General features: G+C 38.3%; 1 protein-coding gene across 2 annotated transcripts in view; it reads right to left on the bottom strand.

The window, feature by feature from the left end:
- LEO1 (LEO1 homolog, Paf1/RNA polymerase II complex component) overlaps positions 1–8881 on the bottom strand; it is a 37352-nt gene extending 28471 nt beyond the window's left edge. For both annotated transcript variants that reach the window (XM_003121504.4, XM_021095347.1), the window contains exon 1: positions 8745–8881. In XM_003121504.4, the coding sequence (XP_003121552.1) occupies positions 8745–8802 (58 nt within the window). In that variant the 5' untranslated portion in view covers positions 8803–8881. The remainder of the gene's footprint in view (positions 1–8744) is intronic.

Here is a 15526-nt window from a genome sequence, read left to right as displayed (position 1 = left end):
ATTCTGGAATTAAAATGTGCAATAACTGAAATAAAAACTTCACCAAAGGGGCTAAACAGCAGATGTGAGTAGGAAGAAGAAAAATCAGTAAAATTTAAGATAGGTCAATTGAGATTATCCAATCTGGTGAACAAAAAGAGAAAATAATGAAAAATGAAGGAGTCTAAAAGACTTGTAGGGTACCAGCAAGTGTACCAATCCATGTACAGTGAAAGTTTCAGGAGAAGAGAAAGGGACAGAAAGAAAAACTTTCCGAATTTGATGAAAGACATCAACATACACATCCAAGTTGTTCAATGAATACTGAGTAGGATAAAGTTAAGAGACCCACATTTAGACATATCATTATCAAACTGTCTTAACACAAAGAAAGAATCCTGAAAGGAGCAAAAAAGAAGCAACATGTCCCATAAAAGAGAGCCTCATTAAGGACAACAGCTGATTTCTCATTAGAAACCATAAGAACCTGGAGACACTGGGATGAAATACTCAAAGTGCTCAAAGAAACACTCTCAACCAAGAATCTATGTCCAGCAAAATTATCCTTTAAAAATGAAATAAATCCTTATAACTGAGCAACCAACAAAAGATAAACTGGACTTCCTCAAAATGAAAAGCTTTTATGCAAGAAAGAACATTATCAAGAAAGTGAAAAAACAACCTACAGAATGGGAGACGATAAAACATGTACATACTTATAGTATAGTATCCAAAATATAAAAAGGATGTTTACAACTCCAAACAAAAAGACAAAAACAACGCATTTAAAAAATGGACAAAAGACTTGGATACAAATTTCTCCATGGTTATACAAATGAAACAAGTACATGAATAGATGCCCAACATCATTAGCCATTAGGAATGCAAATTAAAATCACAACGAAACATCACCTGACATCAACAGGGATGGCTGTATTTTTATTTTTTAAGAGAGGGAAAATAAAAAGTACTGGCAAGGATGTTAAGAAATAGAACACTTAGGAGTTCCCGTCGTGGCACAGTGGTTAACGAATCCGACTAGGAACCATGAGGTTGCGGGTTCGATCCCTGCCCTTGCTCAGTGGGTTAACGATCCGGCGTTGCCGTGAGCTGTGGTGTAGGTCACAGACGTGGCTCAGATCCTGCGTTGCTGTGGCTCTGGCGTAGGCTGGCAGCTACAGCTCCGATTAGACCCCTAGCCTGGGAACCTCCATATGCCGCGGGAGCGGCCAAAGAAATGGCAAAAAGACAAAAAAAAAAAAAAAAAGAAAGAAATAGAACACTTAAACATTGCTGGTGGTAATGTAAAGTGGTCCAGTTGCTATAAAAAATGGTTTGGTTATTCCTCAAAAATTAAAGCAAAGAATTATCATATGACTCAGCAGTTCCACGCCTACATACATACCCCAAAGAACTGAAAACAGGCACTCACACAAATACTTGTACACAAATACTTGTGATATGTTCACAGCATCACTATTCAACTAGCCAAAAGATGGGAACAACCCAATGTCCATCAATGGTTAAACAGATAAACAAATTGCGATATATACATAGAGCAGAATATTATTCAGTCATTTAAATGAAATATACTGATACTACAGTGTGGATAAACTTCAAAAGCATGATGGTAAAAAACAGAAGACACAAAAGGCCACATATTGTATGATTCCATATGAAATGTCCAGAAAAGGTAAACCCATAGGCATAGGATTTAAGCAGACTGGTAGTGATAGGGGCTAGCAAAAGGAGCAAATGGCAAGTAACTGCTTAATGGGTATGGTGCTTTATTTTGAATTATGAAAGTGTTTCAGAACTAGATAGAGGTAGTGGCTGAACAACACTTTATTTTTTTTCTTTTTAGGACAGCACCTGTGGCATATGTAAGTTCCCAGGCTAGGGGTCGAATCAGAGCTACAGTTGCCAGCCTATGCCACAGCAACACCAGATTCAAACTGTGTCTGGGATCTACAGCACAGCTCATGGCAATGTTTGATCCTTTAACCCACTGAGTGAGGCCAGGATCGAAATCACATCCTCATAGATAGTGGTCAGGTTCTTAACCCACTGAGCTACAACTGGAACTCCTGAACAACATTTTAAAGGTACTAAATACCACTGACTTGTTCACTTAAAAATGGCATATTCAGCAAGCAAATTGAAAAGACATAAAACTGTCACTATACGCAGATGACATGATATTATATATAGAAAACCCTAAAAACTCCACTAAAAAAAATTCTTAGAACTAATAAATACATTCAGTAAAGTTGCAGGGCATAAAATCAACATACAGTTGTGTTTTTACACACTAATAATCTCTCAGAAAAAGAAATTAAGAAAACAATCCAATTTACAACTGTATCAAAATGAATAAAATATTTAGAAATAAATTTAACCAAAAAGGTGAAAGACCTGTACACTGAAAACTTTAAGACACTGATGAAAGAAACTAAAGACATGAGTAAATGGAAAGGTATTCCATGTTCATGGATTAGAGGAATCAATATTGTTAAAATGTCTACACTACCAAGAGCAATCTACAGATTCAAGGCAATCCTTATTAAAATTTCAGTGGCATTTTTCACAAAACTAGAACAAAGAACCCTAAATTATATGGAACCACAGAAATCCCAAATAAACACACCCTCACACCATACACAAAAATAAACTCAAAGTGGCTTAAAGACTTAAACATAAGACAAGACACCATCAAACTCCTTGAAGAGAACATAGGCAAAACATTCTCTGACATCAACCTTAAATGTTTTCTTAGGTCAGTCTCCCAAGGCAACAGAAATAAAAGCAAAAGGAAAAAAACCCCAATGGGACCTAATCAAACTGACAAGCTTTTGCACAGCAAAAGGAAACCATTAAAGAAAAAAAAAAAAAAAAGACAATCTATGGAATGGGAAAAAATAGTTTCAAATGATGCAACTGACAAGGGCTTAATCTCTAAAATATACAAACAACTCAACAGCAAAAAACCCAAAAACCCAACTGAAAAATGGGCAAAAGACCTGAGTAGATATATCTCCAAAGAAGATAAACAGATGACCAACAAGCATATGAAAAAATGCTCAACATCCCTGATTATTAGAGAAATGCAAATCAAAACTACTATGAGGTTTCACCTCACACATGTCAGAATGGCCATCATTAAGTCAACAAATAACAAATGCTGGAGAGGGTGTGGGGAAAAGGGAACCCTCCTACACTGTTGGTGGGAATGTAAATTGGTATAAACACTATGGAAAACAGTATGGAGGTACCTCAGAAAATTAAATATAGAACTACCCACATGACCCAGCAATCCCACTCTTGGGCATATATCTGGACAAAACTTTCCTTGAAAAAGACCCATGCACCCATATATTCATTGCAGCAATATTCACAATAGCTAAGACATGGAAACAACTTAAATGTCCATCGACAGATGAGTGGATTAAGAAGATGTGGTACATATACACAATGGAATACTAGTCAGCCATAAAAAAGAACACAATAATGCCATACATCATCATGGATGGAACTAAAGACTCTGATACTGAGTGAAATTAAGTCAGAAAGAGAAAGACAAATACCATATGATATCACTTATATATGGAATCTACTATATGGCACAAATGAACCTTTCCACATAAAAGAAACTCATGGACTTGGCGAAAAGACTCATGGTTGCCAAAGGGGAGCGGGAGGGAGTGGGATGGACTGGGAGTCTGGGGTTAACAGATGCAAACTATTGCATTTGGAGTAGATAAGCAACAAGATCCTGCTGTATAGCGCATGGAACTATACCTAGTCATTTGTAATGGAGCATGATGGAGGATAATGTGAGAAAAAGACTATATGTATGTGTGACTGGGTCACTTTGGTATACAGTAGAAAATTGACAGAACACTGTAAACAAACTACAATGGAAAAAATAAAACTCATTTTTAAAAAAAGAAAGAAAGATATCCCAAACAGTAAAAGCAATCTTGAGAAAAAAGAATAAAGCTGGAGGCATCAATGCCCTTGATTTCAAATTATATTACAGACCTATAGTAATCAAAACAGTATGATATTGGCATAAAAATTAACACATAAATCAAACAGAATTAAGAGCTTATAAGTAAACCCACACATACATGGTCAATTAATTCATGACAAAGAAGCTAAGACTATGCAGTGGGGAAGGACAGTCTCTTCAATACATGGTGTTAGGAAAACTGCAGAGTAACATGCAAAAGAATGAAACTGGACCAATATCTCATACCATACACAAAAACTAACTCAATGGATTAGGCTAAAATTTAGACCTGAAACTATAAAGTTCCTAGAAGCAAACAGTAAGCAGTAAGCTCTGTGACACTGGTCTTGATTATTTTTTAGATTTGCCACCAAAAACAAAGACAACTAAAGTAAAAATAAACAAGTATGATTACATCAAACTAAAAAGCTTCTACACAGCAAAGCAAACTATCAACAAAATGAAACACAATCTACTGAATGGGATAAAATATTTGCAAATCATATATCTGATAAAGGATTATATAAAGAGCTCAAACTATTCAACAGCAAAAATAAATAAATAATGAGCAGAAAACCTGAACAAACACTGCCCCCACCACACAAAAAAAGACACAGAGATGGCCAACAGGTACATGAAAAGAAGTTGAATATCACTGCTCAGCAGAGAAATGCAAATCAATACCACAGTTAGAAAGGCTATTATCAAAAAGATAATTAATAACAAGTGTTGGAGAAGAAGAGGAGAAAAGGGAACACTTGAACACTGTTGCAGTCTCTATGGAAAACATTATGGAAATGCTTCAAAAAAAGAATAGAACTACCATATGATCCAGCTATTTCACTTCTGGGTATTTATCCAAAGAATATAAAAACACTAATTTGAAAAGACATGTGCACACCTATGTTCACTGCAGCATTATCTACAAAGGCCGAGATATGAAAACAATCTAAATGTCCATCTACAGATAAATGGATAAATAAAATGTGGTGTATATATACAATAAAACATTATTCGTGCTACTATAAATATGGTATATATGCACAATGGAATGTTATTCAACCGTAATAAAGCAATCTTGCCATTTATGACAACATGGATGGATCTTGAGGGCATTATGCTAAGTGAAATAGGTCAGAGAGAGAAAGACAAAGACTGTATGATCTCAGTTACATGTGGGATCCAAAAACCAAAAAACAAAGCTCACAGATAAAGAGAATAGCTTGATGGTTTCCAGAGGCTGGGGGAAGAGAAGAGAGCTAGGAACATGGGTGAAGGGAGTCTAAAAGTATCAATAACCAGTTATAAAATAAGTCATGGGGATGTAGTATACAGCATGAAAACTATGGTTAATATACTGTGCTAGATATTCGAAAGTTTATAAGAGTAGATTTTAAAGGTTCTCACCACAGGAAAAAATAACTCTGTAACTATGTATAGCGATGGATGTTAAGGAGACTTTCTGTGGTGATCATTTCACAATGTATACAAATATCAAATCATGTTGTATATCAATTATACCTTAATAAAAATAAAATAATAAAACAAAATGGTAATTTTTTTTTTCTTTTTTGGCTGCCGCTGTGGCATATGCAAGTTCCTGTGTGACATGTGCGGCAGGTGCAGCAACACCAGATCCTTAACCCACTGCACTGGGCTAGGGATCAAACTGATGCCTCCACAGAGACAAGCCAGATCATTAACCTACTGTGCCACAGCAGGACCTCCAAATGGTAAATTTTATGTTATGTGAATTTAACCTCAATAAAAACAAATTAAGTTTGTTGCTAGTAGTCCTACCCTACGAGAAATGCCAAAGGGAGTCCTTCATGCTGAAATGAAAGGACAGTAAACAGCAACTTGAATCCAAGTGAAGAAATAAAGAACATCAATAATGGTAACTAGGGAGTTCCCATTGTGGCACAGCAGAAACGAATCTGACTAGTATCCATGAGGATGCGGGTTCAATTCCTGGCCTCGCTCAGTGGGTCAGGAATTCAGCATTGCCATGAGCTGTGGTGCAGGTCACAGATGTGGCTTGGATCCTGCGTTGCTGTGGCTGTGGCGCAGGCTGGCAGCTGCAGGTCTGATTTGACCCCTAGCCTGGGAACCTCCATATGCCACAGATTTGGCGCTAAGAAGCGAAAAAAAAAAAAAAAAAAAGATAACTAGATAGGTGAGTATAAAAGTCAGTAATAATATATTTCTGCTTAGTCCTCTTTTTGATAAGATTTAACTTAAAATTTAGACAATTACAAAGAACAATTATAAATCTATGTCATTGGACATAGTACAAAGATGCAATCTGTGACAATAATGCAAAGGTGAGAGGATAGAGCTATACAGGAAAAAAGGTTTTATATACTACCGAAATTAAGTTGGTATTAATTGAAACCAGATTGGCAGAAATTTAGATGCTAATTGTAGTCACCAGAGTAAAACTAAGAAAGTTGACTAAAACTAAAAACATATAGAAAAAAGAAGAAGGGAATCAAAACAGTAGAGAAAATAATAATGGAAAAATTTTTGATCATTGTAAATGATGTAGAAGAGACATGTGACAACATCCAACACCCTTTCACGACAACAACAAACTAGGAAGAGAAATTTCATGAAGCTTATAAAGGGCATCGACAAAAAACCCACAGCTAATATCATATGTAATGGTGAAGGCATGGTGCTTTTTCCCAAGATTAGGGACAAGATAAAGATGTCCATTCTTATCACTTCCATTCAATACTCTACAGAAAGTTCTAGCTGGAGCAATTAGGCAAGAAAAAGAAAAGGCATCCAAATTGAAAAGGAAGAAGTAACAACTCTCTCTATTCGCAGATGACATAATATTATTGCAGAAAATCCTACAGAATTCACACACACACACCAAACAACTATTAGAAGTAAGACATTCTGCAAGGTTGCAGGACACAAGATTAGCATACAAAAATCAATTGTATTTCTATACACTAACAATGAACAATCCAAAAATGAAATTACGAAAACAATTCCACTTGCAACAGTATACTAAATGAAATACCTAGGAATAAATTGAACCTAGGAAGTACAGGACTCATACAATAGAAACTAGAAAACACTGTTGAAAGAAATGAAAGACCTGCCACATTTATACATGAAAGAAACACACTGGGCCTAGGTAGGAACTCTATCCACTGTTATACCAAGAAGTCTGTCAGGTATAGTCATTTTCTACATCTGTCTTAGCCCAGGGAAATAATGAAATATGCTGATCTAACAGGAGTTATTCTGTCACATCCATACTACCTTCAGTACCAAAGGCAACCTTCAAGGACAGTCTTGGAAGTAAATCCTAGAGAGTGCTATTATCTAAAACTAAAATGGAAGAAAGCAGCAATAGGCTTACAAGAAGGTAAAACATGAAGCCCAGAGAAGCAACCACATCCCTATGTCACTTTCCCACACACTGAGTTTGCAACGGAAAAGTACATCTAACTATTGCTTCTACCCATCCAATTATTTATCAAGTATCAAGTATGCATTAGTACTGATGTCAGGTGGAGGTAGGGTGGGGATGATCTTTTCATCATTATATCCCCTACACCTAGCAAAGTAGCTGGAACATGACAGGGGATTTGTAAATGCTGAATGAATGAACAACTTCAAGGAAGCAAGTTGGGAGGGTTCACATAGATCTGTGCCTTGAAGGGTGAATGGGATATGGACAAGTACAGATGAGGGGAAAAAAAAAAAAAACAAAAAAACATTGGCAAACCACATGGAACAAATACACAAAGCTCTATACTTCCAGACTTATCCTGACCAGAACCTTGAGGATACCCATTCTGGTAGAGCCCTCACACTAGACTTCCACCTGGTGCTCCCCTGATTATAAAAAGTATGAATAAATTGGAGTCAGAGAAAGAAAAAAAACAACCACAACAAGCACTATGCTAAGGAAAAAAGTAGATACAGTACTTTGAGCTTAGCGAGTTTTAAGAATGCTGAACTTGTTCCTGGGCCCCTTCTCGCTTCAAAGACCTCCTATTACTATCTCAAACTCAAATAGCTCGTCTTTGTGCCAGAAAGACTTCCTTGCACAATAAAACCTACCTTCATTAATTCATTTCATCAACAAATCCTTCATCCTTTCCCTCCAAACACAGAGCTCATATGTTCCCCAAGTTTAATATCACAGACAAATTCTAGAGTTTCTGCACAGATTCTCGGAGAACACATTATTTCCTGCAAGTAATGCCCTACCCCGGTATCCTTCCCAATCTTCTCATCCAGACATCTCAAACTCCCCATCACGCCACTCTCTGGTTTCGTTTCAGGAGAGCATCTGAGCCCCTCTAAAAATTCGTCCGGCCTATTCCCATATTCCTGAAGACCTAATTTCCATTCATTTACAACTGCCCTTACTCTGCGCTGGCCGGTGCAAGGCAGGACACAGCAGGGCTCCGAGGTTCCTTCTCTGGCTGTGCTAGCTCACCGGGCCTCCATCCCTGCCCCGCGCCCCCTTCGCTCCACATGCCCAGCTTGCTCCACGGACACCAAGAGCCTCGAGGCGCACGCTCTGCGTCTGTCCCTTCACTCCTGTCCTCCAGGGTAGGCTGGCACCGCCGGGAGTGCAGGGAGCGCTAAGGCAGGAGTGGAGGAAGTGCTACCACTCGCCCTCAGCGCCCGAGCGTTCGCACAACCGGAACTGGACTGCTGTCTGGCTCCCGTCGCAGAAGGCCCGCCACGGTCGCCTCCACCAAAGCCCAACCAAATCCACCTTTACGCTCAGCATCACTGTCGACGTCGCTCCCGAAAAGGTCCTCCATATCCGCCATTGCCGCGCACGTCCGCTGCTGTCTTCACTGGGGGTGGCTTCGCGACTGTCTTTACGGCACGGAAACAACGAGTTGCGACAGTGTCGCAAAAGATTCGCTAAAAGTCTGCTTTCCTTCGGTGAACTAGTTTTCGTGTGCTCTGTGAACCTGTGCTTGTCCAATCTCCTAAGCGTATAGACCACGCATTTTCGTCAAGATCTGTTCTTATTCCCGAGGATTCTCACCCGGGGAACGTCCTGTCTGCGTGTCAGTGGAGCGGGAAGCGCTTAGGTTCTCCCGGGAAAGGCCTGGGGCCGTGTTAAACCTGCCCTGAGTCAGGTCTGGAGTCCTTTGTTTCATACTGACGAAGTGTTCTCAAATTGTTGCAAACTCTATAAAGGGTCGTTATGTGGGTTATATTCTATTGCTATTTACTGTATTAGTAATTAAGGCAGAGGTATTTTTAAAATCGTTTAAAAATAGTAAACAGGTTAACATAACTAGAGTTTTTAAATTTTAAGTGACTTTTTTTCAAAAAAAAAAAATGAGTGGAATTGTTCTACAGTTTTGGAAAAGTCTTCAGTATCTGTCTTAAAACAACTGAGTTCTCATAACTACTCTGCACTGATTCTATTGAGAAAGGCCTTGGTTGAAGCCTATGAAGAAAATGAGGTCTCTCACGTGTGTGTGTGATCGGGAAAGGGACGGTCTCTCCTACCCCTAAAAGGGTCTTCCTCGGACTGCTCTTTGAAGACTGCATGCAGGCTTAGAACAGTGTATCTCAAACATCAAAAATGTCCCATCTTAACCCAGTACACACTTTTGTGCATAAAATTAAATACTTCACAAAACAATACATACTACTAAGATTTAGTCTTGAGATTTCCTATTCTCTTTTACTTTATTCTCTTGCAGCTTTTGTTTTTAATGATGACAGGCAGTGCATCACTTAATTGATTTCATGATTTACTAATTAATTGCAACCCGTAGCTAGAAAAACCCTATTCAGAGGCTTCTTGTTTATTTTTTCTGAAAAAAAGTTTGATTTTGCTATGAAATGTGGCTATGATTGTACATTATCAAATCAGACAGTACTAGAATTTTCCTAAAAGGTCAGTGCTAGATAAACCCTCTTGCTTTTATAAAATTTCAAAGAACTGAAGGGACTTGCACATACGAAACAACTACGTCATTTTCAGGAAACTTAAATATTAGTTTTCAAGAATGTACATCCTGTGTTAAAGTATTATCTGTCTAGATCAATATAAGGATTTTAATCTTGGACAGCAACAGTGGATTTTTAGTTTGGAAATTTTGAGGCATTATTTTTGTTGCAAATAGGAGTGCCTGACAAGGTTCAAATGGGCAAGAAGTGGGACTGAGTATGTTATCCTAGTCTTCTGTACAAAGTGGATGATGTAAGAGCAGGTAGATGGGATCACTTTAAAACTTTCTAGAATACTGGAAAAACAAGAATTCTATTTGATTGTGATTCAGTTTCATTTTCATTTAGAATACTATCCTTGAAAAGTACTTTGATTAAATCTTAAACTGAATTACGGTGAGGCCTGCGGAATCACCCTCCTCTTATTCTTGACCAGCAGGATTAATGTTTATCCCATATGAATAGAGCAAATAACTTCTGGTTCTTTAATTTTTGTCTTTGTTGTGCTTTATGCTGATCTTTGCTCCTCTCTTCAGTTTTCTTTTATCAGACAGGAAATAATACATTCAATTAGATTTCAGCTAAACCAGTCACAATTATTTTAAGTACTGCTTGCCTGAGGTTATACCCAGATCACTATCATGGATGTTTAGAGTGTTAAAATAATCTTTTCACTTACTACCAGAGATGGAGAAGTTTATCCTATTAGATTTGTGTTTCAGTTTTAACTTTGGGGATTAAGATAATCTCTCTCTTTTTTTTTTTGACATTTTTCATTGAGGTCGTGATAATCAGGTGTACTCCTACTTCTTGAATTATTTTCTTGGTTATTTGTTTATTTATTTTGCTGCATCCCAGCATGTGGACGTTACTGGGCTAGGAATTGAACCTGTGCCACAGCAGTGACCCAAGCCATGAAATGACAACAGTGGATTCTTAATCCACTGAGCCACCACAGGAAAATTCCCAAGATAATCTCTTGATTTGCTCCCAGGGATGGAGAATTTCATCTGTTAAATGTGTAACTGTATAGAACATCTCCAGAATACCTTTATCATTTTCCCCAGGGATCAGATCCAAGCCACGGTTACAACCTACACCGCTTTTTTTCCCCCCAGGTTCTGAGGGGTTGTTTTTATTTGTTTGTTTGTTTGTTTTCTGCTTTTTAGGGCCGAACCCTCAGCATATGAAAGTTCCCAGGCTCGGGGTTGAATCCAAGCTCCAGTTGCCGGCCTACACAACTACAGCAAGGCCACATACAAGCTGCACCTGCTGCCTACACCACACACCACAGCTCATGGCAATGCCGGATCCTTAACCCACTGAGCAAGGCCAGGGATTGAACACATCCTCATGGAACTGGTCGGGTTTGTTACCACTGATCCACGACAGGAACTCCATAAGGCTTTGTCTTTTTTTCTCCATGTTCTGCCTTCATAAGATCCTCAAAATAGTGATCAATACCTCCTAGTCAAAGAAAAAAGATTCATCTAGTTTGACTAACACAACGTGATGTAAAACCACACAATTAGTGTTTCATTACAAATTTTTTTTTTGCTTTTTTTTTTTTTTAGGGCCTCACCCGTGGCATATGGAGGTTCCCAGGCTAGGGGTCAAGTTGGAGTTAACAGCTGCCGGCCTATACCACAGCCACAGCAACACAGGATCTGAGCTGTGTCTGTGACCTATACCATAGCTCATGATAATGCTGGATCCTTAACCCACTGAGTGAGGCCAGGGATTGAACCCACATCCTCATGGATCCTAGTCAGGTTTATTAACTGCTGAGCCACAAAGGGAATTCCCTACAAACATTTTTATAAGGTAACTAAATACCTTAAAATGTATAGTTTATACTTACACCAAGGTGCAAAACAGCTTTAATAACTGTACAACATCTTAAAGACTTAGAGGAAAAACAACAGCTTGATTAAACAATACCTTAACTGAAAACACTCCATTTATTGTAAAATGCCACTCCACAGGTGGGTCATGTGGCTTGTTTCTGAGTACTTTGTGGAAGGAACTAGCCTTTAGAAGGGCCATATTGGGAGTTCACATCGTGGCTTAGCAATAACAAATCTGACTAGTATCCATGAGGACACAGGTTTGATCCCTGGCCTTGCTGAATTAGTTAAGGATCCAGCATTGCCACAAGCTGTGGTATAGGTTGAAGACTTGGCTCAGATCTGGCATTGCTGTGGCTATGGTATTAGGCAGCACCTACAGCTGCAATTTGGCCCCTAGCCTGGAAACTTCTATATGCTGCAGTTGTGGCCCTAAAAAGACCAAAAAAAAAAAAAAAAAAAAAAAAAAGGAGCAGGTTAATCTGAACTAAAGTGATGAATAGAGAAGTCCTGATGTTTCTATAGTAGTAAGTGAACAATGGGGCAACTAATTTCTTGGAAGACACAGAGCATGCACTTATAAGTCTGCCTTTATTAAAGTCCTTCCTAAATTGAGTCCCTCTCATGGGTGCAATAGGAATATAAAAATAATAGCGAACATGATTTTTTCACACACACACACACACACACACACACACACACACACATAGGGGAGCTTGGGGTAAATGAAACAAATTATTCTAAAACTTCTGAAGAATTTAAGTTTTAGAAATAAATTATAAATTATATTCAGTTGCTAAAGAATGGGAAGCCAGAAAATGATTTCTATGACTGGGTGTTGGGAAAGGTTTCTTGGTCTGAATGTTTATGTCCCTCCAAAGTTCATGTTGAAATCTTAATGCCAAAGTAGTGTTATTAGGAGGTGGGGAGTTTAGAAGGTGATTAGGTAATTTTAAAAGGTATTCTTTTTCACTCTTTATTTATTTATTTATTTATTTATTTTTAAACAAGTGGCCGCACCTGCGGCATATGGAAGTTCCCAGGCTAGGGGTCAAGCCACAGCCACTGTAGAAGCAACGCCGAGTAGTTATGTTGTGAGCCGCACGGGAAGTCCTACTCTTACTTTAAAGAAGACCCCACAGAACTCTAGCTCTATCCACCATGTAAGGATACAGTGAGAAGTCTCTGGCTATGAACCATAAAGAGGGGTCTTACCAGAATGCAACCATGTTGGCAATTTGATCTTGGACCTCTCAGCCTCCACTGTGAGAAATAAATTTCTATTATTTATAAGCTACTTTGTGGTATTTTGTTATAACTGTATGAACAAACTAAGACAGGATGATTCAAGCTAGAATAATGAGGTAATGGGAGGGAACTCAGTTATCAGGACATAAAATTGAGCAGAATTTAAAATTCAACCAAGAAAGGCTTCAGTTGGTTTATCATATCTATTATTTGATTCACATGAAGCTCCAGAACACTGACAATAAAGAGATTATTCTAAACTTCTGGAGAGAAAAATGAACTGACATTTAAAGGATCTGGAGTTAAAATGACATTAGACTTTTCAACAATTTGGAAAGTTATAAAACAATGGAGACTTGCTTTTGAAATCCTGAAAGATAACCCATTCTAGAACTTTATACTCACCAAACTATCATTTAGTATAAGGGAGGAATAATGAGATCCATCCTCTACATAAGTAGTCCAACTACCCTGAGGCTGCCATGCTGTAAAGAAGCCCAAACTAGCCCATGCAGAGAAGAGACCACCAGTGCTCAGCTTCTGTAGACCTCCTGCAGGTCCAGCTGCAGTCTGCAGGCCACCAGAGCCCAGCTAAGCCTTTCCTGCATTCCTGTCTCACAGGCCACCAGCCCCCAGCTCAGCCCTTCCTGCATTCCTATCTCACAGAAACCAGGAAATAATAAATAAATGAGTGCTGTGGCATAATGTCATTAAGTTCTGATATGGTTTGTTACACACCAATAGTGATTGAACAGGGTACTCAAAAATGGTGCAATTGATGATTGTGGTCTTCCAAAAAAAAAAAAAAAAAAGGGACTAAGCCATAAGGAGAAAAGCTTTAGAGGCAGGCAGGAAATCCAAGATTGGACAGAGACAAAAGGAATTACCAAGATGGTAGTTAGGCCTGAAGTCCTAGAGGGATGCTGGTCCAGACTGGAGCAAGAGAACAGAAGTCTCTATAAGAAAACAGAATGAGAAGGAAACAAAACTAATAGAATACCTGATACATTCACTTATCCAATAAGGATTTAAGTGCCTTTGTTCTAGAAACTATTCTAGGCACTGGAGATACAACAGAGAACAAAATAAACCAAGTGCCTGTTCTCAGAAACACATTTTGATGGAAGATGAGACACAATAAAAGAATATACTAAGTATATTCTTTATTCGACTGTGTTTTTCCTACTAATTTCATATCTAGGATTCTATGACTATGAAAGTCTTCAGATTCTGAAGAATGAGTGAATCTGGGCTTCTTGGACTAATAAATGAAAGCTGATTTTATCCTTGTAGTTCATGGTGGGCCTCACATACTTGTTTAAATAGGAGCTTTGTTTACTTGGTTGGAGTTATAAAAGCTATTTGAATGTAAAGCTGACTCCCTCATGGAAGAGTTTTCAGGATATCAAGAGACAGAAATAAGATGTCTCATGATATAATTACAGTTGTTTTTCTAAATGATAGAGAGCCCTCTAGCCAAATCTTTTTCTTCTCACTATCATTACTCTAACTCACTTTCATAAGATTCGTGTCAACTCCAAAGCACTGGTAAATAATTGTTCCCATGCAAATGAGAGTTTGGGCAGGCAAACAGGAGCTTAGAAAATGTCTCAGTACACTTTCTATGAAAACTTGCACTTAATGTTAAGAAAAAAAAGAGAAAGAAAATGAGTCTGAAGGTGTTTCTTAGAACTGAAGCAAAGGTTGTCTTGAAAGCTTTTCTCTTGAATCTAGGGTTAGGTTTAGGGACTGATTTCCTTGAATAGGTAGGATTTAGCTTCCTCTCTGAAGCTTAAGTGTTACCAGGAAGCTGTGTCCTTAAAAGACCTAGGCAGCAGACCAGATGAGGTCAGTGCATTTGACACCAGAAAAGCCGGAATAGCAGCTACTGGGGGAAGGAATTACAAGGAACAAAGAAAGGAGGACAAAAAAGGGGGGTCGGGGTGGGTACTGTGGGTGTGGATGTTAGTACAGGTCGCTGAATAAAGTGCTCTGCTTCAACGGTACCAAAGAAACTGAAATTGAGAAGTATAAGGAAGGAGAGAAAAGAAAGAAATATATGTATTAAAGAAACAAAGGGAGAGGAGGATCTAGCTACAAGAGAAGATGATGAAAAAAAAAATTTTTTTAAGAACATAATAACAAAGTACTAAAGTGGGGGGATCTTGAAAAAAAAAATGAGAAAACACTCCAGCTGTGTAACCAAAGAGACAGGGAAAAAAGATTTACAGACTCTCATGCCAATCAATATTTTTACAAATCAGAAGGAGTCACTAAAACAGATTGGTCAAACACAAAACACAAAAGATAACTAGACATTTTATTTTTTGGTGGAACAACTCACATCTCTTTACTAGATTTCCTTATTCAACTTGTGGTTTTAGCGTCATGTGCGCACACGATCTAAAGGCAGGGGTGTCATCTCACTGTGGGATGACAACTCTGTGTGCAGGCAGTTTCTGGCCCACAGAGTGTTTCATCTAAT

Source organism: Sus scrofa, chromosome 1 (assembly GCF_000003025.6).
Source record: "Sus scrofa isolate TJ Tabasco breed Duroc chromosome 1, Sscrofa11.1, whole genome shotgun sequence".
Classification (NCBI taxonomy): domain Eukaryota; kingdom Metazoa; phylum Chordata; class Mammalia; order Artiodactyla; family Suidae; genus Sus; species Sus scrofa.
Note: the sequence above shows the minus strand (reverse complement) of the source record. Positions and strands in the feature narration are given on the sequence as shown.